The sequence below is a fragment of the Ambystoma mexicanum genome, chromosome 13 (genome assembly GCF_040938575.1).
Source record: "Ambystoma mexicanum isolate Mex_15411 chromosome 13, UKY_AmexF1_1, whole genome shotgun sequence".
Taxonomy (NCBI): domain Eukaryota; kingdom Metazoa; phylum Chordata; class Amphibia; order Caudata; family Ambystomatidae; genus Ambystoma; species Ambystoma mexicanum.
In genome coordinates, this window is record NC_090938.1 from 802,830,290 (window position 1) to 802,857,638 (window position 27,349).

Genomic DNA, 27,349 nt, shown 5'->3' on the forward strand with positions numbered 1-27,349 from the left:
GCTGAGAATACAAAGATACAACTTCCACAGCATGTGTGGTTCCCATTCATAGATGTGCCCGCGGAAGAAACTATACGATTCTGCCTAGCATGCCAATGCACCTCCAGGGTCAATCCGCCAATGCACCTCCAACACACAGCGATGGCCGATAGACCATGGCATAGAATAGCCATGGACTTTTACGGGCCCATGGAATCAGGTGAATATCTACTAGTAATGCTGGACGTGTTCTCAAAGTTCCCCGTAGTCATCCAGACCCACACAGTATTCATTCACGTAGCGGGAGTCATTGACAAAATGTTTAGTGAGTGGGGCTTTCTGCACACTGTAAAGACAGACAATAGGCCCCTATTTAATGGAAACGAGTTTGCCAGGTTCACGCTGCTGTGGCCACAAGCCAATGGGATGGCCGAGAAGTTCATGTCCTCAATCAAGAGGACGATTCAGAGAGCAATCATTGAAGGAATGTCCACTCAGCAGGACCTGTGCAGGGTGCTAAGAAGCTACAGGAACACACCACATACTTCAAGATCTACTCAGAAGGGGTGAAGGAGAGGAAGAAGAGAAGGTTCAGGAGGATGAAGGAGACGGGGAGCACAGGCATATGATGGAAAGGGTTGAGAACCCTCTGTGGCTAGAAGAGTCGAGCAGAGAGGAGGCACTGGACACCCAAGAGAAGCCGGACTGAGCAAGACCACAGAGACTAGCGAGGAGATATAAGGCGGGCCAAAGGACATAAGTCAGGGGGTGGTGCTGTAAATGGGACACTGTCCCTTTTAGAAGGAGAGCAGCTACACGTATGAGGGAACACATGGAAGGAGGAGGGGGTACGAAAGAGGGGGCAGTAAGATTGTAATGGAGGAAGAGGGCAGAGGTCCTAGAGCAGATATAAAAAAAACCTCCTTACCTCCGCGGCCCTCCTTTATTTCACGTGCCGCCTAAACACACAAAGGTTTGCATTGTGCAAATGCCAAAACCGGTGTGATTCTTCTCTTGGGTAAATAAAAGCCAACGTTAGGGTGTGCTCCATGCCATAACAAGTGTGGCTACATCAAGCCAACAAGAAGCTGTGCTGTGGACAATAATACATTGGGAGGCCCATCGCCTTCAAATGAGCAAAGGTAGGATGTGTGTTATTTCTTATTGTGTCTGAAACTAAGTCTATTAATATGTTATATCCTGTCCCTGTTATATCCTCATGCTACAGTTATTATGTTATGTTGTGATTATTTCTCAATGCTCCTGTGGATTTATTGCAATATAAAGCTGAACTGTCTCCTACTTGCTGTGCAGTTGGTATGCATGTGTGTTTGTGCACATGCTGTTGTGTTTCTGTACACTGACGCCCCCCCTTTCCTTCTCTGTGTTCCTCCCCGTCTAGTGGCCATGAATGTCTTCACGCGCACCCCCCGCGCCGAGGCTCGCCTGGGCTCTGACGTGCTCCTTGACTGCGGCTTCTCGATCTCGCGAGACCGGAAGTTCTCGGTGGAGTGGCGCTACCAGTTCCAGGGCTCCGGGCATGTGGTGTATGCCTACGATGCAGCGGCGGACCGTGTGGCCTTGGCACGTGAGGGGGCGGAGCTTTTCTTCCCCGAGATGCACCGCCACGGGAACGCCACCCTCCTGCTTCGCGGGGTGGGTGTCAAGGACGAGGGCACCTACCTCTGCATTGTCTACACGCCGTACCTGCACACCCAGGTGTCCGTGGATCTGCGCATCACTGGTGAGAGAGCTGGGGGCGGGGCGTGGCATGTGGGTGGCTTCTGGGATATGTATTAACCATACCTGTACCTGACGTAGGCTGTGGAGCCGCAACTGGCTGGTGGCAGGACGTGGCTGAGGGGTGCACACCCTTCCTGCACCCATCGGGCCGTGGATTGCTAGTGTGAATGGCTGGGAGTTTATCAACTAGGCACACACCCTATCTGTGCACACAGCACAACTGAATCAGGGGTACTTGATATTACCAGGCAAAAAAGCGGGGAAAGCAACAACCAGAGCGGACTTCACCCAGGATGGCAGACTAGCTTCTTAGCCTGGAACTAACACCAGTACGCTGGAACGCATGGAGAGACCTGAACGCATAGAAACAGAGAGCCTTTCCAAGAAAATATGGTTCCACAATACCAGCATAAGGGAAACCAGCTGTGCTGCACACAAGGCTTCAATGGAAAACTCTCAGAATGAAGATTACCCCTGCTAACTGTGCAGGGAGTATTAATTCTATTAAAGACTAGGAGGCGAGCATTATGCTTCACCTTCTTTTATTACCCCTGCTAACTGTGCAGGGAGTATTAATCCTATTAAAGACTAGGAGGCGAGCATTATGCTTCACCTTCTTTTATTACCCCTGCTAACTGTGCAGGGAGTATTAATCCTATTAAAGACTAGGAGGCGAGCATTATGCTTCACCTTCTTTTATTACCCCTGCTAACTGTGCAGGGAGTATTAATTCTATTAAAGACTAGGAGGCGAGCATTATGCTTCACCTTCTTTTATTACCCCTGCTAACTGTGCAGGGAGTATTAATCCTATTAAAGACTAGGAGGCGAGCATTATGCTTCACCTTCTTTTATTACCCCTGCTAACTGTGCAGGGAGTATTAATCCTATTAAAGACTAGGAGGCGAGCATTATGCTTCACCTTCTTTTATTACCCCTGCTAACTGTGCAGGGAGTATTAATCCTATTAAAGACTAGGAGGCGAGCATTATGCTTCACCTTCTTTTATTACCCCTGCTAACTGTGCAGGGAGTATTAATCCTATTAAAGACTAGGAGGCGAGCATTATGCTTCACCTTCTTTTATTACCCCTGCTAACTGTGCTGGGAGTATTAATTCTATTAAAGACTAGGAGGCGAGCATTATGCTTCACCTTCTTTTATTACCCCTGCTAACTGTGCAGGGAGTATTCATTCTATTAAAGACTAGGAGGCGAGAATTATGCTTCACCTTCTTTTATTACCCCTGCTAACTGTGCAGGGAGTATTAATTCTATTAAAGACTAGGAGGCGAGCATTATGCTTCACCTTCTTTTATTACCCCTGCTAACTGTGCAGGGAGTATTAATTCTATTAAAGACTATGAGGCGAGCATTATGCTTCACCTTCTTTTATTACCCCTGCTAACTGTGCAGGGAGTATTAATTCTATTAAAGACTAGGAGGCGAGCATTATGCTTCACCTTCTTTTATTACCCCTGCTAACTGTGCAGGGAGTATTAATTCTATTAAAGACTAGGAGGCGAGAATTATGCTTCACCTTCTTTTATTACCCCTGCTAACTGTGCAGGGAGTATTAATTCTATTAAAGACTAGGAGGCGAGCATTATGCTTCACCTTCTTTTATTACCCCTGCTAACTGTGCAGGGAGTATTAATCCTATTAAAGACTAGGAGGCGAGCATTATGCTTCACCTTCTTTTATTACCCCTGCTAACTGTGCAGGGAGTATTCATTCTATTAAAGACTAGGAGGCGAGCATTATGCTTCACCTTCTTTTATTACCCCTGCTAACTGTGCAGGGAGTATTCATTCTATTAAAGACTAGGAGGCGAGCATTATGCTTCACCTTCTTTTATTACCCCAGCTAACTGTGCAGGGAGTATTAATTCTATTAAAGACTAGGAGGCGAGCATTATGCTTCACCTTCTTTTATTACCCCTGCTAACTGTGCAGGGAGTATTCATTCTATTAAAGACTAGGAGGCGAGCATTATGCTTCACCTTCTTTTATTACCCCTGCTAACTGTGCAGGGAGTATTAATTCTATTAAAGACTAGGAGGCGAGCATTATGCTTCACCTTCTTTTATTACTACTCCTCAGCAGTTTCAACAAACCAATAACTAAACTCTGTATAAATGTCCATAGTGACTTTTTTTCTTAGAACTACAATCCCCATAGTCTCTGTAGTCCATCTCCCTCCATGCTCAGCTATGACCACATCCTGTACCTGAGCTCCTCCTCTCTTTTACGTGCTCTGAATTGTCACTCGCAAACTCCACACTATGTCCTGCCAACAGAGCGAAGACTTAAACCACTCCAAACGAGACGTCGATCCTCCTCGACTTCAATCGACCATTGTCGCTATACTCTCTTCTCAATTGTTCTTCTGCTCCTCCCCTAGGAATGATACAAGGCAGAGGGATCAGGGAGGTGTCATGTATTGCAATCATCATACATAACATTATCACTAACAAAACATGAATGGGTGGGAATTTAATGCTCGCCTCCTAGTCTTTAATAGAATTAATACTCCCTGCGCAGTTAGCAGGGGTAATTTTCATTCTATGACAAGACTAGGAGGCGAGCATTATGCTTCACCTTCTTTTATTACTACTCCTCAGCAGTTTCAACAAACCAATAACTAAACTCTGTATAAATGTCCATAGTGACTTTTTTTCTTAGAACTACAATCCCCATAGTCTCTGTAGTCCATCTCCCTCCATGCTCAGCTATGACCACATCCTGTACCTGAGCTCCTCCTCTCTTTTACGTGCTCTGAATTGTCACTCGCAAACTCCACACTATGTCCTGCCAACAGAGCGAAGACTTAAACCACTCCAAACGAGACGTCGATCCTCCTCGACTTCAATCGACCATTGTCGCTATACTCTCTTCTCAATTGTTCTTCTGCTCCTCCCCTAGGAATGATACAAGGCAGAGGGATCAGGGAGGTGTCATGTATTGCAATCATCATACATAACATTATCACTAACAAAACATGAATGGGTGGGAATTTAATGCTCGCCTCCTAGTCTTTAATAGAATTAATACTCCCTGCGCAGTTAGCAGGGGTAATTTTCATTCTATGACAAGACTGGAGGCGAGCAATATGCTTGTTCAACGCTTTCCAACACAGCAATCTCTAGGCTCTCGGTTGGCTTAAAGTAAAACTCCTTAAAGGTACGATCACTAGCCCAATCCACTGCTAGCATAATCTCCCTCAATGACACTCCTGTCGTAAAGGCTTTAGAGGCCATTGCTCGACGCACTGAATGCGCTCCGTACCTCCCTATGTCAATACCTGCTGCATGCATGATTTCTTTAACCCATCTAGCAACGGTGTCTGCAGATACACCCTGGAAAGGTTTTCCTACGAGCTATGAGCAGTTGCTTGGTACCGGCTGCTCTATATTCCGCTGTCCTGCACTTATACTCTTTGATGCAGCTCGCTACACACCACTTGGTTCTGTTCGGAAAATACGGGTAGTGTACTGAGGAGGTCCCTGTCTTAGTTCTCCTAACTATCGAGAAGGTGTCTCCTTCCGGGCCAAAGGATCTCCTATTTATCTCTAACGCTTTGACATCTGACATGCGCTTACAAGATATTAGGCACAAAAGCATTGACAGCTTACCTGACAACTGTTTAAGGGACAAATATCTGTTTGAAGGCCAGTCTTCCATTAACTGAAGGACTGTCGACACGTCCCAAACTGTATTATAACAGGGCTCCGGGGGTAGACTTTAAATCTGGTGCCCCGAATGAGCCTCACTACTGCTGGGTGTTCTCCAGCTGGCACGCCTTCGATCGGCAAATGTCCGGCTGAGATCGCTGATCTGTACACTCCTATCTTGCGGAACGCTCTTCCGTCCTGCAATAATCGCACAACAAAGTTCAGGATTACCACTACAGGGGCCGAAATGGGGAACACCTTTCCCTCTGCACCAGCTAGTCCATTTGGCCCAAGCCGAGATGTAGCTCCTTCTAGTCTAAGGAACCCAGGATTCCGCAATAAGATCTGTAGCTTGCGTCGAAATGCCTGGCAGCGCCCAGCATCTCCTGATATCCTGCACGCGATGAGCGGGAGTATCCCTTTCACTCACAGAGGATGATACAACCCAGCTGGGTCCGTGAGCAGTTGGTCTCCTTCTGGCAGCATTCTCGCCAGGTCCACGATAGCTCCATTAGGGTCGGGAACCATACTTGCAACTTCCACAGTGGTGCAACTAACAACAGTTCTGCTCTCTCCCTCCGACACTTCGCTAGAACTCTGTTCAGCATCATGAATGGGGGAAAAGCGTAGTGCGGGCCACCCTTCCATTCTTGCAGGAAGGCGTCCGTTCCTCATGCACCCGGATCTAGCCTCCAGCTGAAGTAATCGGCTGTCTGCGTGTTCAGGCGAGATGCAAAGAGGTCTATGTGCAGTGGGCCCCACTTACGATCCAGTCTCTGAAATACTGTCGGATTCAGTCTCCAATCGCTGGAATCTGTGAGGTAGCGTGAATTCCAGTCCGCCACTACGTTCAGTGCTCCGGCACGATACTCCACCGTCACTGACGTTTCCAACTGGAGGCAAAAATGCCCAAAATCATTTGCTAGTTCGGCTAGCATTCTGGACTTCGTACAGTCTAGATGGTTTATGGAGCGGACAGCTGAGATGTAGCCCATCTTCAACAGCACGCACAATTTCATCTTCCCCTTCGTGAAGCTCTTGATCGCGAAGGACCCTGCTAACAGCTCCAGACAGTTTATGTGAAGACAAAGCTCTTCTTCGCTCCACTTCACCCCTTCTGTAGGTCCCCGCATCGAGCCCCCCAGCCTAGCCCACTGGCGTCTGACTCTATGATCAGGTCTGCCCGATCTCCGAAAATGCCCCGCCCATTCCAGGCATCCATATTCTTCAACCACCATTCCAGTTCTGTCACGGATTCTTGATCCAAAGGTACGGAATGATGATATCTCAAGCCCTGCTGCAGGTGTCTTATCTTCAGCATCTGCAGCGCACGATAGTGTAAAGGCCCTATATATGGCTTGAATGGAGGCTGCTAACAGCCCCACTATTCTTGCTAGTACTCTGAGCGAGACCACCTGCTTCTGCAGGCATCCTCAAATCTCTCTTTTGATGTCTCGTATCTTTCGCGCTGGTAGCTCTAGTGTGGCCTTCTTGGTGTCTAAGATGAAACCTAGGAAGTCCAGTCTCTGTGCTGGAGTGGTGTCCGACTTCTCCATGTTCACCAGAAATCCCAGAGACAAGAGCAGATCCTACACCCATTTCATCTGGTACACCAGCGTCTCTCGGTCTTTGGCCAGCAGGAGAAGGTCATCCAGGTATATGATCAACCTTATGCCCTTCATTGGATTGCTGCTGCCACCGGCTTCATCAGCTTGGTAAAAGCCCATCGAGCCAATGCAAGACCGAAGGGCATCGTCTTGAATTGCCAATACTGCCCTTTCCAATGAAAAGCTATGAACGTCCTGTACTCTTCAAATACCGGTACCGTCAGGTAAGCATCCTTCAGGTCCAGTCTCGTCAGCCAGTCTCCTTCCTGAGGGAGTCTCAGAGCTGGTGTATGCCTTCCATCTTGAAATGGCGGTAGACTACCCAGCCGTTTAGTTCCTTTAGGTTTATCACCGGTCGAACTTTCTATTTCATGTAAACCAGGAACATCTTGCTCACGAAACTGGGTGTCCCTGGGCATCTCTCTATGGCGTTCTTCTGGGCGAGCTGAGACAGCTCGTGATCTAAACAGCTCTGCTCTGCACGTGCTAGGTGTTACTGGTGTGGCCTGCTCTCTTACATGGTCGGCTCTATAAATTCTAGATGCAGACCCCTCACGGTTTGCAATATCCAAGCATCGCTGGAAAGCGCGCACCAGTTTTCCCAGAACATACCAGTGTTTCCTCCCACCGGTGGGTAGTGCCTCATTCTCACCTTGTGGGAATCCTTGACCTCGGCCGGTTCCTCTTCCTCTGTGTCCTCTAGGGAAACGTCCCCTGGCCGTGAAGAAGGAATCCTGCTGCCTATTCTCCCAGTATTGTGCTCTGGGATTAGGGGGTCTTCTGCCTCCTTGATTTCGACCAGCCGCACCACCCCTGTGGCGACCGGTCCTGGCAAAAACTCTATTAGGGAAAATCTTCCGGATCGAGGCTTGCGCTTTCTCTAATGAAGTATAGGTACTGACGAAACAGCCCATTTCTTTCCCAAAGGTCTCACCGAACAGGAGACCTTGTGCTGCTTCTCCTGCCTCGTATGGCGCAAGGTCGCTGAGCTTGGGATCTATCTAAAGCAGCAGACCTCTTCTTCTTTCTGTGGCAATAGCACAGTTGGCGCTTCCCAGTAGGCAGACTGCTCTCTGAGCCCTGCCTGCTAGGGTGTTGGGGTCTACTTCTTCCCCTGTATCTTTGGCCCTCGCTACTAGGTCCATGATCTTCGCTAGTGGCCCCGTCAAGTCTAGGACTTTTTCTTGACAGCTTTTCCAAGACCTGTTGATACCTTTCTGGGGTTCCTTATTGGTCTTGGATATGAAAGTTAACATTTTGGGGTCTAGCTCGGGGGTTTTGGCCACCTTTCCGGGAAGGTCCGGTCTTGGGCACTCTGCCCAAAGGCGTTGTCTAACTTCCTTATCGAGGGCCTTCCTCAATCTCATGGTCATGTACTGTGCAACCCTGGGGGATGGTGGCCAGTCCGAAGACCTCGGGTTCCAGATCCTGTCCGGATCGCACATGTCTTCCTGCGCCTCCTTGAGGTGCTTCTCTTTGCGGGCCTTCTTACCCCTGCTGGGCTTGGCCCAATCCTCCTCTACTGTCTCCTCCCCGTCATGGGAGGACATGTCTCCTTCCGCTGGCTCCTCTTCCGAGCCTGGGTCATCTTCTCCACTGGCTTCCCCTGGAGTGGGGGTCGTGAGGTTTGGCACTGTCTGGCGCTGCAAGTATGCTTCTTTGAGCTTTGCAAAAGGCTTGACCACCTCCGGGCCTTTTCTTCTGCCCCATCTGAAGGGCACTGGAGGTCACAAGAGGCTTTCCTCTTTCGTGCCTTAGTACTCCCCTTAGACCCTGATCCAGAGGGTTGGAGGGTGTGCAATCTGCCCTTGTGGTGCTGTCCTTGGGCTAGTGCAAGGTTGCCTCCAGGCATTCCATCCTTTCTTGTAGGGGTCTCACCCCTTGAGCCACAGCATCTACTAGTGAATTACCCAGCACCTCCTTAAACTGGCAGCTAAATCCAGTGACTGCTCCTCTTCACTCCATTCAAATTCTGACATATTTATTTATATATCTATCTATTTCTGGAGGTTGCTGTGTGCCTGAGTACCTGGTGTAGGTGTCTGTGCACGCCCACTTCACTAGTCAGATGATCCAAATGAATGTCTCTTAAAATACCAATATTATTGTATATGTTATATTTTTTGTCTTTTTTTTAGGTAATTGTATGGCTGTACTGGGCTTAATATCTTTCTCCAAGCCTGTATTCAGGCTATATAATCCAAAATCACCTCCAGTGGGGGGTCTGAGTCTCTTGGGAGGCTGGATTGCCTCTGACTGTGTCCAACACACGAGCTTCTCTGCTCTAGTGTGTGCGCTCCGCCTTACAATTGTTCTGTGAGTGCAGTGTCTCCGTAGAGAGCACTGATGAGGCAGAGACCGATTTGTCGGTCCAAATGTGCTTTTCTGCCCTTCCTAACTGCCGTTCTACAAGGTTTATTCACAGCGTGGGAGTCTCAGCACCGGGCCCAGCTCCGTATCTCTCCACGTGGCAGTGTGAATGCGACGCGGAGATCAGGCACTCTGTGCTCAGGCCCCGCCGCCACAAAGGTGGGGGCCGGAGAAATCCGGTGACTCTTCTCCCTCGTCTGAGGTCTCCGCAAGCCCCGCAGGTGCCTAACCACCCCTGGGGTGCCGGTTATGCGGTACGGGGTGTGTGCGCCGCTGGGCTGTTGGCAATCTCAATATTGCGGCAAATCCGAAATAAACTATTGTCGCGCTCGCAGCATAAACTTCGCGCACACCCTGATCACAGCTTCAGCTGTGGTGATTTCTATCTATGGTCTTAATTACAAATAACATGTAGTCCTGCCTGCATTACGCTTTCAATACGTGCTAAAGCAACATATGAGTTATAAATACGTTACGCCATCATATACAAAGCAATTAAACAGGGAGATGGAAAATTAGTACTTATCTGCTTGAAGAGCAGTAAAAGAAGAGGAGGAGCTCAGGGACAGGATGTGGTCATAGCTGAGCATGGATGGAGATGGACTACAGAGACTATGGGGATTGTAGTTCTAAGAAAGAAAAGTCACTATGGACATTTTACAGTGTTTAGTTATTGGTTTGTTGAAACTGCTGAGGAGTAGTAATAAAAGAAGTTGAAGCATAATGCTCGCCTCCAGTCTTGTCATAGAATCCAGACTGGTGCCCTCCACCAAACTTCAAGAGCAACTCAGGACCAGGCAGCAAGGAACAGGGCAAAGACCCCGCTCAGAGCAAGACGGGTTCAGCACAGAATAACCTTTGAGAGGCCAATGAGCTCCTGCATCACAAGGTCTGCAAAAGCAACTGCGGGCAGAAGCACAGGTGTGGCTAGTGACGCAAGCATAGGCCATTAGGACTCCGGAAGGTGCAATTTACATGGTTTGAAGGAGGGAAAGACTAGACCAGGCAGAAGCAGAAGGCATCGTTCCATCTCTCCTAGAAGCTGGAACACATGATGGGCTGCAGCCCACCCAGGAGGGGTTAAATCAGTGCCAGGACCCCAGAAGGCTGCAGGAGCATGACGGGCTGAAGACCCAATGCGTCCTGGCCCGTTGGGTGCATTACCTGGTGGCAGCAATGCAGGTTCCTGATAGTAAGGCCTATGTAGTTTGTCCCCATTCACTAAGAAAATGGTTAAATACAGCGTTCACTCTGTCCCCTGTAGGCATATACTGACGCTGAAAGCCTCACAATGACACATTGCTGGCTCATGCTGTTGTGTGGTTATTAGTTTCACCTAGAGCGGCCCTGATTCCTTTGCCGTGCCAATCCCAGAACAGCTATTGGACTCGGACCTGCTGCTCACCCCAATATTGGTGGCTGAGTAAGATAGACTGTATAGACTCTCCCAAAAACCTATGACCTAGGCTTTGGCTCTAAAAGCCTCGGTAATACTTAAAAGTCACACTAGACCTGCAGGTCAAGTGCCTCAGTAGGTTACATACTCGACCCAAAAGAATTGCACTTGCCCTATCTTGATGGGTGACACAATATGTACCAGTGCTTTCTGTAAATGGGGCACACAACCTTCATAAAGTCTCCGCGCCTGTGTGATTGGACTCTCGGTTTTAGGAACCATTCTCTACCCATGGGGCTGTCACAGCCATGTGTACATGATGAGGGAGATTACCTTGCAAAGAGACGAGGATATGTCTCCTACATGCAAGTCTGGATGACGCTGGGTGGGTCTCGCCTGGCCAGGCCGTTGTAAGTACGAATCATCCCAATGGTGGATCCCTTCCGAAGTTGCCATGCATCCACTCCACGGTCAGATATCAAAAATGGAGATTGCTTTAGACTAGTCCATGAGGACCACCGTAGAGCGTAAGAGTAGGGGAAGCAATAGTCCAAGTCCCCTCAGGTTAGGCTGAGTTGGTTAGACCTCATAGAAAGAGATGAAAGACTATTGCAGCGAGTCACTAGGGTAGCTTTCTTGGAGAAGTTAAGTGAGAGGAGGAGAGGATATAGCAATGACAGTTTCATGTAAACAATGTCTTTGAGTGTTTCATGGGGCTTGGATAGTGGATGGCAGTGTAATGTGGGTCACCTGCACTCATTTTATCCCGCGCCAAAGGATAAATGAATAAACCTTTAATGTTGGGTTTTAGAAATCATATCCAGCAGATTAATTATAGTTTCTGCAGCAGGTGCATTAACTCCCTGAACTTTAAACCCCCAGGATTCCACCCCATCACCTGAAGGATAGACACAGGTCTACGCAGCAGGACCCTAATCTCACTGAACTATCTCACTGGTCACTTGTGGGAGATTTGAGTAGCTTTTAGGATCAGAAGATTGTTGGCGAGTCAAGGGAGACTTGCATACATTCAGGGAGACTAGGGCTAAGCGAAAATACTAACTAAAATAAACCAGGCAAAGTGGGGAAAAGGGTGTAAATCTAGGGTCCAAGAAAAGGGAGCATTTCTAGGGGTGCATCTTGCCCTGCTCATATGTTCCACTGTTCCTCCACCCTGCAGAGCCGCCCCAGGTGTTTCTCCGCCCAGACCCCCTCTATGTGGTGCCGGGGGGCGAGGAGGTGCTGGAGTGCAAAGCTTCGGGCTACTATCCGCTGGATGTGACAGTGGAATGGCTGCGGCGGAACGGCTCTGCAGGCTCGGCGGAGTACCTGGCAGACTCCTGGCAATCCAACCACCACATCAACCCCAACGGCACCTTCTCCCTGAGCAGCTTCGTGCGGGTGCGGGGGTCCGCAGAGGAGCACGGGGACCTGTATACCTGCTATGTGAGCCACACAACGCTCAAGGCCGGCGCCAAGAAGAGCCTCCGCCTCAAGGTGGCAGGTAAGCCTTGGTTGTGGAGCCTTGGGTCTTCACCAAATGTGGGCCAAGAGAGACAGAGGGGATTGAGGGCAGAAGCTTAGCTGCTCACTCTGCACCTGCTCCATCTTGTTTGTATCCTCTTGGGTCTGTGCTTTGTTTTGTGTGTGGAGCCCCATCTTGGCTTTCAGTCACTGGGGTGGATGTTGGGTGTAGATGGGGCTTGGGGCTTGACCTTGTGTGGGATAAGCGAGACAGAGCTCAGAGGAAATAGTTTATGGGCTGGGGGAAGCCTTCTTTTCTCCTTAGCCATATTTTGTATCATCTCAGCAACTGTGGCTTTCTTTGTGTGTCCTGTCCTAGGGTTCAGGGGGTGGGGGTAATGGGGAGGATGAGGGCAGTTGCTGCTGCGCTGCGCACCCCCTAACTGGGCTTTGTGTTTCCCCTTCTTGGTCTAGGGGAGTCAGGACTCTCGATGGACGATGTCATTGGACTTTTCATCACCGCCTTTCTCCTGTATGGGCTTCTAGCATTCCTCAGCACAAAGGGTACGCTTCTCCCTTGGTCTCATCCTTATCCCACTGTGTGCTCATGTACTCCAGCTCTCCTTCACAAGCTTCTCCCCTTCTCTTGCAGTTCCTCAATGGCTATCCAGGACCACAGAGGACCAGAAGGTAGGAGAACCTACTGCTTCTACCGTTTCCTAATAAAATAACTTGATTTTGCAGAGGAAGCAATGCAAGTCTCGAATAATGGCGTGTTAACACTGAAGGTTCTTTTGATTCTCTTAAATAATCGCCCCAAAGACAGAAGATGAAACCCTTTGCAGCTGCACTTAGACCTGAATATGTCTTTCACTTGGTTCTGAAGCTTGTTGAACTATCAACACAACTGGAAAGGCACAGTTTGGTTTACTTTATTGTTTAGCAGCCTCCACAATGTCCAAATAACCAAGTGACGAGGAGTTTGTTGGCATACAGTTTGTCGAACCTACCACAGATGTTCTCCTATTCCATTAGTCTATTGCCCCTGAGGCCCATGTTTTTTCAGACATTGCCAATTAAACCATACTTGAAATCTATTGATCTTAAGGAGGATTTTCAGAACCTCCACTGTGTGGCGGATCTAGGAGGCCAACTTAGTGAATGAGCAAAAGCTTTTTGCACTTGGTCCTACGAAGTTCTCCTGGCGAGGCTCCGAGGAAGAGCGGATGAAGAAGGAAAGCTGAAGAAAAGACACCGGAGAGGAGCTAGCTATGGAAGAGGGATCAAGAGGTGAATTTGGGAGTGCGTTGACAGGGTGGGAGGCAGCACATCCTCTGGATCTTCCCAGGTGAGGGGAGATGGGTCCAGAGCGCTTGCCTAGGATCCTGCGGAGAAGAAGTTTGGGTCGGTTTGGCTCAGGGATTATTGAGGGCCCTGGCAGCCAAGGGGCGCCGACTTCCATGTCCAGTAATGCCGGCATGACCAGGAGCTTCAGGGAGATGAAGTGCTTTGTTGCGTCGACCGGATCAGGGGAAAGGAGCGCTACAGGGGGTTCCTTCTGGTCATCTTTGGGGAGGCAGAGCATCACAGTCAGATTGTTCGAGACCTCAAAGTGTGCTTGTGCAGAGCTTCAGTTCTTCCTCAAGCAGCAGAATCAGTGATCCAGCCGTACAAGACCTCAAAGTGTGCTGGTCCAGAGCTTCAGTTCTTCCTCAAGCAGCAGAATCAGTGATCCAGCTGTACAAGACCTCGAAGTGTGCTTGTGCAGAGCTTCAGTTCTTCCTCAAGCAGCAGAATCAGTGATCCAGCTGTACAAGCGCTCAAAGTGTGCTGGTGCAGAGCTTCAGTTCTTCTTCAAGCAGCAGAATCAGTGATCCAGCCGTACAAGACCTCAAAGTGTGCTGGTGCAGAGCTTCAGTTCTTCCTCAAGCAGCAGAATCAGTGATCCAGCCGTACAAGACCTCAAAGTGTGCTGGTCCAGATCTTCAGTTCTTCCCCAAGCAGCAGAATCAGTAATCCGGCTGTACAAGACCTCAAAGTGTGCTGGTGCAGAGCTTCAGTTCTTCCTCAAGCAGCAGAATCAGTGATCCAGCCGTACAAGACCTCAAAGTGTGCTGGTCCAGAGCTTCAGTTCTTCCACAAGCAGCAGAATCAGTGATCCAGCTGTACAAGACCTCAAAGTGTGCTGGTCCAGAGCTTCAGTTCTTCCTCAAGCAGCAGAATCAGTGATCCAGCTGTACAAGACCTCAAAGTGTGCTGGTGCAGAGCTTCAGTTCTTCCTCAAGCAGCAGAATCAGTGATCCGGCCGTACAAGACCTCAAAGTGTGCTGGTCCAGAGCTTCAGTTCTTCCTCAAGCAGCAGAATCAGTGATCCGGCCGTACAAGACCTCAAAGTGTGCTGGTGCAGAGCTTCAGTTCTTCCTCAAGCAGCAGAATCAGTGATCCGGCTGTACAAGACCTCAAAGTGTGCTGGTGCAGAGCTTCAGTTCTTCCTCAAGCAGCAGAATCAGTGATCCGGCCGTACAAGACCTCAAAGTGTGCTGGTCCAGAGCTTCAGTTCTTCCTCAAGCAGCAGAATCAGTGATCCGGCCGTACAAGACCTCAAAGTGTGCTGGTGCAGAGCTTCAGTTCTTCCTCAAGCAGCAGAATCAGTGATCCGGCTGTACAAGACCTCAAAGTGTGCTGGTGCAGAGCTTCAGTTCTTCCTCAAGCAGCAGAATCAGTGATCCGGCTGTACAAGACCTCAAAGTGTGCTGGTCCAGAGCTTCAGTTCTTCCTCAAGCAGCAGAATCAGTGATCCGGCTGTACAAGACCTCAAAGTGTGCTGTTGCAGAGCTTCAGTTCTTCCTCAAGCAGCAGAATCAGTGAACCAGCTGTAGACAAGGTGAGTTGGCAGGGGGGTCTGCCTTTATCCCCCTGGGAACAAGGAAACACCACACCCAAATCATACACCAAGCATAAGTCAAACAGAGGGATGGCAGACCACCCCTCCAAGCATGCCCGGGCCCTCTGGGGGTCTCTCGCACAAAGCAAGGAATCCACGCTGTCCCAGACAGGCATCTGCATATGCCAGTCAGAACTCATTGTCAGGATGTCTCCGGCCCCCTGTCCTAGGACACACACCCAGTGATTTAAGAGGGTCACCTCCTTGCACATACACAGAGGGTCAATAGATAGTCATGTGACCCCCTGGTCATTGAGCCAAAAATTACAACCCCCATGGGGCAAAAAGGGACCGAGCTGCCTCAAATCGAGTTCACGCAGTGGAACCGTTTTAAACTGGCAAAACACCACCACCAGCCTCGCTACATGACTAACTGGGAGAGCCTACTCTTTGGGAGACTATGGAGGACATTTGGGGTACCCCTGCATTAGGACACCTATGGACTCTTAATGTAGAGTACCAAAACACAGAGGCACGCTCTGTCAGGCTTGCGATTAAGCATTGCTGGGGGAAACATTTAATTTGAACTCATTTTGAGAATCTGGCCCAGTGAATTTTGGGTGGGTGCTGAGGAGAAGAGTTTGCTGAGGAGGCCGGAGAGCACCAGAGCAAGGGAGCCCCTTGATCCCAGAAGACCGGTCTGCTCCTGTGAGGGGAGGAGGAGTCGCCTGAACCCCAGAAGAGGTGTGTGTTCCATTGAGGGGATGAGAGGCTCCCCGAACCCCAAAGATGGAGCCTGTGCCAGTGAGTGGGAGAAAGAAGAGCCTCCCATGAACCACAAAAATGGGTTCTTCTCCAGTGAGGAGGGGAAGTGTCCCCTGAACCCCATAAAGGGGGTGTGCTCCAATTACGAGGATAAGAACCCTCTATAAAGAGGGGGAGAGGTGTCCCCTGAAAAGCAGAAGAGGGTTATGCTCCAGTGGCGTGCAAAATAGACAACCTGAACCCCAGAAGAAGGGAATGCTCATGTGAGTAAGAAGTACCCCTTGATATGATATGATATGGCATTTATAACGCGCCTAAACACAAGTGTTTCAAGGTGCAGCGAGGCAAGGGAGGGGGAATAGAGAAAACGATCTTACTAGGCCAAGTGAAATTGAGATCGCGCAAGTGCAGGGGAGGTGGGATGCGAAAAGTGCCAGGGGAAAGGGTAGGGGAGCAGTGCTGTACATGGGATCAAACAATAACAAGAAGTGCAGCCAGCAGGTGGCAGGTGCAAGGGTAAGTGCAGACAGCAGGTGTCCAATAAGTGCAGGTAGGGGGACTTTAGGGTTACAGATACAGACCCAAGTGAAAGGGTTGCCAGGAGGCAGTGCGGGTGTGCAACTGGGGGGCCAGGGACCTGGGCCCGAAATCAGAGGGTGGCCAGGTGACCAGTGCAGTATCAGACAGGAAAACAGCAGGGGGGAGCAAGAGAGAAGGCAGAAGCAAAGAGGAAGGTCTTGAGGTGGTTACGGAACCAGAGATGGTTCTCCTCAAGTTTCAGAGTGGCAGGGAGGCTGTTCCAGAGGGAGGCCCCAGCTGAAGAAAGAGATCTACCACCAACTCGTTGCTTGGAGACGCGACTGACCCTAGGGGAGTTTGAGGTGGAGGAGCGAAGAGCTTGAGTAGGAAGGTATTTACAAAGAGAGAGTTGGAGGTATTGAGGCCTCAGGCCCAGAAGCCCTTGTGGACAATGCAGAGGGTCTTGAACTTAATCCCTGCAGCCACTGGGAGCCAGTGCAGAGATTTCAATGCTGGAGAGATACGATCCCTGGGCTTGAGGCCAAAGTAAAGTCTTGCAGTCCTGTTCTGGATCAGTTGCAGGGAGCGGAGAGTAGAAGCAGACAGATTTAGAAAGAGGCTATTGCAGTAGTCCAGCCTAGAGAGAACCAGAGCTCTGGAGACAGTGAGCTTCTGGGGGATGGAGAGGAAAGGAAGAATACCTCTGAGGAGGTGCAGTTGGTAGTTTGACTTCTTAGAGACGTCAGAGATGTGAGGAGAAAAGGAGAGTGTGGAGTCAAAGATGACCCCGAGGTTCTTAGCCTCACATGTGGGAGCAGGAAGAGGGCCAAGGGAGGCCAGGCCGAGAGTGACAGGAAAGGAGGGTGAAGGTGTGCCGATGAGGAGAATCTCCATTTTACAGGCATTAAGGCCGAGATCTTTGGCGGCACACCACTTCTGGATATCAGACAGACAGTCAGAGATGAGAGAGGGAGAAGAGGTGGCAGAGGGTAGCCTGAACACGTGCTGAGTCTCATCCTCATAGCACTGAAAGTTGGAGCAGAGAGCAGCAATGCGGTGGGCAAAAGGTGCCGGGTATTGGTTGAAAAGCCAGGGAGAAAGATAGACCCCTGGGGAACACCACAGGTAGAGAGTGAGATAGAGGAAAGGAATGACCCATGTTGGACCTGGGAGGGTCGATCAGAGAAAAACGAGGTCAGCCAGGCCAGGGCCTGATCGGTGATACCCAGGTTATCATGGAGACGGTTCAGCAGGATGGCATGGTTGACCGTGTCAAAGGCAGAAGAGAGATCGAAAAAGATGAGGACAGAGGGGAGATTAGAATCAAGGTTAGAGAGCAGGTCTTCACGGATGTTCAGGAGAGCAGTTTCCATGCTTCTGGCTGCTCTGAAGCCAGACTGATGGTCATTGGTCATGGAGACAACCAACAGATTCAGTGTGAAGATTAAGCTGGAGATGGCTAGCTTTTCCAGGAGTTTTCCCAAGAAAGGAGTGATGGAGATCCGGCGATAGTCAGCCAGGCCGGAGGGGTCGGCTGAGGGTTTCTTGAGAAGAGGGTGCACAAGAGAGTGCTTCAGGGGGGGAAGGGAAGGCTTCAGTGACGAAGGAATGGTTGCAGAAGTCAGCCAGGGCAGAAGCGAGGGTGTCAATGTGGTCCTTGATAGTTTTGGAAGAACAGGGAAGAACCTGTTTTGACGAGACTTTCATAGATCAGACTTGTCTAGAAACCTTGTCAGGAGTGAACAAAGGAAAGGAAGAGAAAGTGGGAGGAGAGGTTGCCACAGGGGGCCAGAGGTAGAGGAGAGAGTAAAGGGAGGAGGACGAGAGGGTGGACAGGATGTCCTGGGTTTTAGTGATGAAATTAGAAGCCAGGGCCGTGCAGAGGGCCTGGGAGGGGACAGGAGAAGTAGAGACTGCAGCAGGATTGGCCAGCCCCTTGCAAGAGTTTGGCCGAGTTGTTAGATGCCGCAGAGACGTGGGCTTGGATGTGGGCTTTCTTCTTAGTATGGACAGAGAGCCGGTATTGCCTTTGTAGCAGGCAGCAGGCCAGTTTGTCAGAGGATGCACAAGAAGCAAGCCATTTTCTCTCAGCGACCCTGCACTCGCATTTAAGGGTGACAAGGGCAGAGTCGTACCAGGAGTTGCACTTGGATTTGGGCTTAAAGTGGATCCTCATGACAGGGGCAAGAACATCAAGAGTATCAGAGATAGAAGAGTGGAGCATGGAAAGGACTGTGTCAGGATGTGAGTCAGCCAAAGGGGGCCAGGCGACATGAGAAAGTGGCGGCGAAAGCCTCAACTGGCACACGCTTCATGGGTCAGATGACTGAGAAGGTAGGTGGCAGTGCTAGAGTTGCCTTGGCCTGAGGGGAGAGAGGGAGAGATGGGAAGAAAGAAGTGACCCCCTCCAGGAGACATGAGTGGTGAGAGGTATAGAGAGGGGGAGGTCTGAGGATATCAGAACATCCAGAGTGTGCCCTGCAGAGTGAGTCGGGCCAGAGGGCAGAATAGAAAGAGAGAGTCACAGAGGTCGCAAAAGAGCCCAGAGGAGGGACAGGGAGCATCCAGGTGGATTTTGAAATCTCCAAGTAGGAGGAGTTCAGTTATCTAGGCCAAGAGGGAGGAGGAGAGGTCCGCCCACTCAGAGAGGAATGAGGTGATCTGACCAGGTGGCTGATAGATAGTAGCCACTGCAAGAGAGTGGCCAGGAGACAGAGAAAGCCTGCAGACAAAGCATTCAAAAGAGGAGTAGGCCTGCATAGGAATCACAGAGGCAGGAATCCACTCAGGGAAGATCAGGGCCACACCCCCTCTGGAACGGTTGGATCTGCGCGCAGAGAGCATCTTGTAGCCATCAGGGAGGAGAGCGTCAAAGCTTGTGACGGTGCTGGCCGTGAACCATATCTCTGTGAGACCGAGGACATCAAGGTCAAGTTCTTCCAGGAGGCGGCAGATGTCAAAGGAGTGTTTGACGGCTGAGCGATAGTTGAGAGTGGCAATATGGAGAAGGTTGCAACCTTGAAAGACTTCCAGGGAGGGGTACAAATCAGAGGTACACCCTGCGGAGGTGTAGAAGGAGCCTGTGGGAGGGCAGAAGAGGAAGGAGGAGAGTGCAAGTTAACCAAGGAGTAGGCAGAGGGGGGAGGCAAGGAAGCCAAAGAAGGGACAGCAGGAGAAGAAAGGAAATTGATGAGGCGCGGGAAGCGTCTATCAAGGAGGAGAAGGATGGCCTGAGGGCCTTGGACCAAGACAGTGCCATTCAGGTAAACATTAATGATGACCTTAGAGGAGTGGAAGGGGGCCAGGAGGGCCTCTCAGCGGGTGCCACCATTAATGGGCGAGGAAGAGAAGGGAGAGATCACAGCGACCAGATGAAGAGTCCATAGGTCTGGGGAGGAAACGACAAAGAGGATGACAGTGAGGGTCTGTCTGGAGGAAGCAATGAGCCCAGAAAAGGGGGAGGGGTGACAGCAAAGAGAGGGAATGAGTGAGCAGGGCCCAACATCCTTAATTGTGAACTAGTGAGCAGGGCCCAACATCCTTAGGTGTGGACTAGTGAGCAGGTTGCTATAACGCTGGGAGAGTGTAAGCAGGGCACCTCTATATCCCTAGGTGTGGAAGAGTGAGCAGGGCATTATATGCCTGGGAGACTGAGCAGGGCACTATATCCCTAGGTGTGGACTAGTGGGCAGGGTCCAACATCCCTAGGTACAAACTAGCGAGCAGGGCACTATATTTATTTATTTCTACATTTATAAAGCACTCAGAGTAGCCCTGGGGCATTGTGACGCTGTTTAAGCTGTGTTTATTAAGTTACAAGGAAAGCAGACATGAGCACCTATCTGTGGTTCTTGGTTACATTGGTTCTTGGTATCCCTGGGTTTGGACTAGTGAGCAGGGTGCTATATCCCTAGATGAGTGGGCAGGGCACTATATCCCTAGGTGTGGACTAGTGAGCAAGGCACTATATCCCTAGGAGAGTGAGCAGGGCACTATATCTCTAGGTGTATACTAGTGAGCAGGACACTATATCCCTAGGTGCAGACTAGTGAGCAGGGCACTATATCCTTGGAAGAGTGGGCAGGGTATTATATCCCTATGTGTGGACTAGTGAGCAGGGCACTATATACCTAGGTGCAGACTAGTGAACAGGGCACTATATCCCTAGGTGTGGACTGGTGAGCAGGGCAATATATCTCCAGGTGCGGACCAGTGAGCAGGGTACTATATCCTTGGGAGAGTGAGCAGGGTACTATATCCCTAGGTGTGGACTAGTCAGCAGGGCGCTATATCCTTGGGAGTGGACTAGTGACCAGGACACTATATCCCTAGGTGTAGACTAGTGAGCAGGGCATCCTTGGAAGAGTGGGCAGGGTATTATATCCCTATGTGTGGACTAGTGAGCAGGGCACTATATCCCTGGGTATGGACTAGTGAGCAGGGCACTATATCCCTGGGTGTGGACTAGTGAGCAGGGCACTATATCCCTGGGTCTGGAAGGGTGAGCAGGGCACTATATCCCTGGGTGTGGAAGGGTGAGCGGGGCACTATATCCCTGGGTGTGGGCTTGTGAGCAGGGCACTATATCCCTGGGTGTGGAAGGGTGATCAGGGCACTATATCCCTGGGTGTGGGCTTGTGATCAGGGCACTATATCCCTGGGTGTGGACTAGTGAGCAGGGCACTATATCCCTGGGTCTGGACTAGTGAGCAGGGCATTATATCCCTGGGTGTGGAAGGGTGAGCAGGGCACTATATCCCTGGGTGTGGTCTAGTGAGCAGGGCACTATATCCCTGGGTGTGGAAGGGTGAGCAGGGCACTATATCCCTGGGTGTGGAAGGGTGAGCAGGGCACTATATCCCTGGGTGTGGACTAGTGAGCAGGGCATCCTTGGAAGAGTGGGCAGGGTATTATATCCCTATGTGTGGACTAGTGAGCAGGACACTATATCCCTGGGTCTGGACTAGTGAGCAGGGCACTATATCCCTGGGTGTGGAAGGGTGATCAGGGCACTATATCCCTGGGTGTGGGCTTGTGATCAGGGCACTATATCCCTTGGTGTGGACTAGTGTGCAGGGCACTATATCTCAAGGTCTGGACTAGTGAGCAGGGCACTATATCCCTGGGTGTGGAAGGGTGAGCAGGGCACTATATCCCTGGGTGTGGAAGGGTGAGCAGGGCGCTATATCCCTGGGTGTGGACTAGTGAGCAGGGTACTATATCCCTGGGTCTGGATGGGTGAGCAGGGCACTATATCCCTGGGTGTGGAAGGGTGAGCCGGGCACTATATCCCTGGTTGTGGGCTAGTAAGCAGGGCACTATATCCCTGGGTGTGGGCTAGTGAGCAGGGCACTATATTCCTGGGTGTGGAAGGGTGAGCAGGGCACTATACCCCGGGTGTGGGCTAGTAAGCAGGGCACTGTATCCCTGGGTGTGGAAGAGAGAGCAGGGCACTATATCCCTGGGTGTGGACTAGTGAGCAGGGCACTATACCCCTGGGTGTGGAAGGGTGAGCAGGGCACCACATCCCTGGGTGTGGAAGGGTGAGCCGGGCACTATATCCCTGGGTTTGGGCTAGTAAGCAGGGTACTATATCCCTGGGTGTGGGCTAGTGAGCAGGGCACTATATCCCTGGGTGTGGAAGGGTGAGCAGGGCACTATACCCCTGGGTGTGGGCTAGTAAGCAGGGAACTGTATCCCTGGGTTTGGAAGGGTGAGCAGGGCACTATATCCCTGGGTGTGGACTAGTGAGCAGGGCACTATATCCCTGGGTGTGGAAGGGTGAGCAGGGCACTATATCCCTGGGTGTGGACTAGTGAGCAGGGCACTATATCCCTGGGTGTGGGCTAGTAATCAGGGCACTATATCCCTGGGTGTGGGCTAGTAAGCAGGGCACTGTATCCCTGGGTGTGGAAGGGTGAGCAGGGCACTATATCCCTAGGTGTGGGCTAGTAAGCAGGGCACTAAATCCCTGGGTGTGGGCTAGTAAGCAGGGCACTGTATCCCTGGGTGTGGAAGGGTGAGCAGGGCACTGTATCCCTGGGTGTGGGCTAGTGAGCAGGGCACTATATCCCTGGATGTGGGCTAGTAAGCAGGGCACTATATCCCTGGGTGTGGGCTAGTGAGCAGGGCACTATATCCCTGGGTGTGGACTAGTGAGCAGGGCACTATACCCCTGGGTGTGGGCTAGTAAGCAGGGCACTGTATCCCTGGGTGTGGAAGGGTGAGCAGGGCACTATATCCCTGGGTGTGGACTAGTAAGCAGGGCACTATATCCCTGGGTGTGGAAGGGTGAGCAGGGCACTATATCCCTGGGTGTGGACTAGTGAGCAGGGCACTATATCCCTGGGTGTGGGCTAGTAAGCAGAGCACTATATCCCTGGGTGTGGGCTAGTAAGCAGGGCACTGTATCCCTGGGTGTGGAAAGGTGAGCAGGGCACTATATCCCTGGGAGTGGGCTAGTAAGCAGGGCACTATATCCCTGGGTGTGGGCTAGTAAGCAGGGCACTGTATCCCTGGGTGTGGAAGGGTGAGCAGGGCACTGTATCCCTGGGTGTGGGCTAGTGAGCAGGGCACTATATCCCTGGATGTGGGCTAGTAAGCAGGGCACTATATCCCTGGATGTGGGCTAGTAAGCAGGGCACTATATCCCTGGGTGTGGGCTAGTGAGCAGGGCACTATATCCCTGGGTGTGGACTAGTGAGCAGGGCACTATACCCCTGGGTGTGGGCTAGTAAGCAGGGCACTGTATCCCTGGGTGTGGAAGGGTGAGCAGGGCACTATATCCCTAGGTGTGGGCTAGTAAGCAGGGCACTAAATCCCTGGGTGTTGGCTAGTAAGCAGGGCACTGTATCCCTGGGTGTGGAAGGGTGAGCAGGGCACTGTATCCCTGGGTGTGGGCTAGTGAGCAGGGCACTATATCCCTGGATGTGGGCTAGTAAGCAGGGCACTATATCCCTGGGTGTGGGCTAGTGAGCAGGGCACTATATCCCTGGGTGTGGACTAGTGAGCAGGGCACTATACCCCTGGGTGTGGGCTAGTAAGCAGGGCACTGTATCCCTGGGTGTGGAAGGGTGAGCAGGGCACTATATCCCTGGGTGTGGACTAGTGAGCAGGGCACTATAACCTGGGTGTAGAAGGGTGAGCAGGCCACCACATCCCTGGGTGTGGAAGGGTGAGCCGGGCACTATATCCCTGGGTGTGGGCTAGTAAGCAGGGCACTATATCCCTGGATGTGGGCTAGTGAGCAGGGCACTATATCCCTGGGTGTGGAAGGGTGAGCAGGGCACTATACCCCTGGGTGTGGGCTAGTAAGCAGGGCACTGTATCCCTGGGTGTGGAAGGGTGAGCAGGGCACTATATCCCTGGGTGTGGACTAGTAAGCAGGGCACTATATCCCTGGGTGTGGAAGGGTGAGCAGGGCACTATATCCCTGGGTGTGGACTAGTGAGCAGGGCACTATATCCCTGGGTGTGGGCTAGTAAGCAGAGCACTATATCCCTGGGTGTGGGCTAGTAAGCAGGGCACTGTATCCCTGGGTGTGGAAAGGTGAGCAGGGCACTATATCCCTGGGAGTGGGCTAGTAAGCAGGGCACTATATCCCTGGGTGTGGGCTAGTAAGCAGGGCACTGTATCCCTGGGTGTGGAAGGGTGAGCAGGGCACTATATCCCTGCGTGTGGGCTAGTAAGCAGGGCACTATATCCCTGGGTGTGGGCTAGTGAGCAGGGCACTATACCCCTGGGTGTGGGCTAGTAAGCAGGGCACTGTATCCCTGGGTGTGGAAGGGTGAGCAGGGCACTGTATCCCTGGGTGTGGGCTAGTGAGCAGGGCACTATATCCCTGGATGTGGGCTAGTAAGCAGGGCACTATATCCCTGGGTGTGGGCTAGTGAGCAGGGCACTATATCCCTGGGTGTGGACTAGTGAGCAGGGCACTATACCCCTGGGTGTGGGCTAGTAAGCAGGGCACTGTATCCCTGGGTGTGGAAGGGTGAGCAGGGCACTATATCCCTGGGTGTGGACTAGTAAGCAGGGCACTATATCCCTGGGTGTGGAAGGGTGAGCAGGGCACTATATCCCTGGGTGTGGACTAGTGAGCAGGGCACTATATCCCTGGGTGTGGGCTAGTAAGCAGAGCACTATATCCCTGGGTGTGGGCTAGTAAGCAGGGCACTGTATCCCTGGGTGTGGAAAGGTGAGCAGGGCACTATATCCCTGGGAGTGGGCTAGTAAGCAGGGCACTATATCCCTGGGTGTGGGCTAGTAAGCAGGGCACTGTATCCCTGGGTGTGGAAGGGTGAGCAGGGCACTGTATCCCTGGGTGTGGGCTAGTGAGCAGGGCACTATATCCCTGGATGTGGGCTAGTAAGCAGGGCACTATATCCCTGGATGTGGGCTAGTAAGCAGGGCACTATATCCCTGGGTGTGGGCTAGTGAGCAGGGCACTATATCCCTGGGTGTGGACTAGTGAGCAGGGCACTATACCCCTGGGTGTGGGCTAGTAAGCAGGGCACTGTATCCCTGGGTGTGGAAGGGTGAGCAGGGCACTATATCCCTAGGTGTGGGCTAGTAAGCAGGGCACTAAATCCCTGGGTGTGGGCTAGTAAGCAGGGCACTGTATCCCTGGGTGTGGAAGGGTGAGCAGGGCACTGTATCCCTGGGTGTGGGCTAGTGAGCAGGGCACTATATCCCTGGGTGTGGACTAGTGAGCAGGGCACTATACCCCTGGGTGTGGGCTAGTAAGTAGGGCACTGTATCCCTGGGTGTGGAAGGGTGAGCAGGGCACTATATCCCTGGGTGTGGACTAGTAAGCAGGGCACTATATCCCTGGGTGTGGAAGGGTGAGCAGGGCACTATATCCCTGGGTGTGGACTAGTGAGCAGGGCACTATATCCCTGGGTGTGGACTAGTGAGCAGGGCACTATACCCCTGGGTGTGGGCTAGTAAGCAGGGCACTGTATCCCTGGGTGTGGAAGGGTGAGCAGGGCACTATATCCCTGGGTGTGGACTAGTAAGCAGGGCACTATATCCCTGGGTGTGGAAGGGTGAGCAGGGCACTATATCCCTGGGTGTGGACTAGTGAGCAGGGCACTATATCCCTGGGTGTGGGCTAGTAAGCAGAGCACTATATCCCTGGGTGTGGGCTAGTAAGCAGGGCACTGTATCCCTGGGTGTGGAAAGGTGAGCAGGGCACTATATCCCTGGGAGTGGGCTAGTAAGCAGGGCACTATATCCCTGGGTGTGGGCTAGTAAGCAGGGCACTGTATCCCTGGGTGTGGAAGGGTGAGCAGGGCACTGTATCCCTGGGTGTGGGCTAGTGAGCAGGGCACTATATCCCTGGATGTGGGCTAGTAAGCAGGGCACTATATCCCTGGATGTGGGCTAGTAAGCAGGGCACTATATCCCTGGGTGTGGGCTAGTGAGCAGGGCACTATATCCCTGGGTGTGGACTAGTGAGCAGGGCACTATACCCCTGGGTGTGGGCTAGTAAGCAGGGCACTGTATCCCTGGGTGTGGAAGGGTGAGCAGGGCACTATATCCCTAGGTGTGGGCTAGTAAGCAGGGCACTAAATCCCTGGGTGTGGGCTAGTAAGCAGGGCACTGTATCCCTGGGTGTGGAAGGGTGAGCAGGGCACTGTATCCCTGGGTGTGGGCTAGTGAGCAGGGCACTATATCCCTGGGTGTGGACTAGTGAGCAGGGCACTATACCCCTGGGTGTGGGCTAGTAAGTAGGGCACTGTATCCCTGGGTGTGGAAGGGTGAGCAGGGCACTATATCCCTGGGTGTGGACTAGTAAGCAGGGCACTATATCCCTGGGTGTGGAAGGGTGAGCAGGGCACTATATCCCTGGGTGTGGACTAGTGAGCAGGGCACTATATCCCTGGGTGTGGGCTAGTAAGCAGAGCACTATATCCCTGGGTGTGGGCTAGTAAGCAGGGCACTGTATCCCTGGGTGTGGAAAGGTGAGCAGGGCACTATATCCCTGGGAGTGGGCTAGTAAGCAGGGCACTATATCCCTGGGTGTGGGCTAGTAAGCAGGGCACTGTATCCCTGGGTGTGGAAGGGTGAGCAGGGCACTGTATCCCTGGGTGTGGGCTAGTGAGCAGGGCACTATATCCCTGGATGTGGGCTAGTAAGCAGGGCACTATATCCCTGGATGTGGGCTAGTAAGCAGGGCACTATATCCCTGGGTGTGGGCTAGTGAGCAGGGCACTATATCCCTGGGTGTGGACTAGTGAGCAGGGCACTATACCCCTGGGTGTGGGCTAGTAAGCAGGGCACTGTATCCCTGGGTGTGGAAGGGTGAGCAGGGCACTATATCCCTAGGTTTGGGCTAGTAAGCAGGGCACTAAATCCCTGGGTGTGGGCTAGTAAGCAGGGCACTGTATCCCTGGGTGTGGAAGGGTGAGCAGGGCACTGTATCCCTGGGTGTGGGCTAGTGAGCAGGGCACTATATCCCTGGATGTGGGCTAGTAAGCAGGGCACTATATCCCTGGGTGTGGGCTAGTGAGCAGGGCACTATATCCCTGGGTGTGGACTAGTGAGCAGGGCACTATACCCCTGGGTGTGGGCTAGTAAGCAGGGCACTGTATCCCTGGGTGTGGAAGGGTGAGCAGGGCACTATATCCCTGGGTGTGGACTAGTGAGCAGGGCACTATAACCTGGGTGTAGAAGGGTGAGCAGGCCACCACATCCCTGGGTGTGGAAGGGTGAGCCGGGCACTATATCCCTGGATGTGGGCTAGTAAGCAGGGCACTATATCCCTGGATGTGGGCTAGTGAGCAGGGCACTATATCCCTGGGTGTGGAAGGGTGAGCAGGGCACTATACCCCTGGGTGTGGGCTAGTAAGCAGGGCACTGTATCCATGGGTGTGGAAGGGTGAGCAGGGCACTATATCCCTGGGTGTGGACTAGTAAGCAGGGCACTATATCCCTGGGTGTGGAAGGGTGAG

At 51.8% G+C, this 27,349-nt stretch overlaps 1 protein-coding gene across 1 annotated transcript in view; it reads left to right on the plus strand.

Annotated features, from left to right (window-relative positions):
* Positions 1–27,349, plus strand: part of TAPBP (TAP binding protein) — a 167,616-nt gene that overhangs the window by 98,561 nt on the left and 41,706 nt on the right. Inside the window, exons 4-7 of the mRNA XM_069635221.1 lie at positions 1,382–1,723; positions 11,946–12,269; positions 12,704–12,793; positions 12,882–12,919. Coding sequence (XP_069491322.1) covers positions 1,382–1,723; positions 11,946–12,269; positions 12,704–12,793; positions 12,882–12,919 — 794 coding nt within the window. The remainder of the gene's footprint in view (positions 1–1,381; positions 1,724–11,945; positions 12,270–12,703; positions 12,794–12,881; positions 12,920–27,349) is intronic.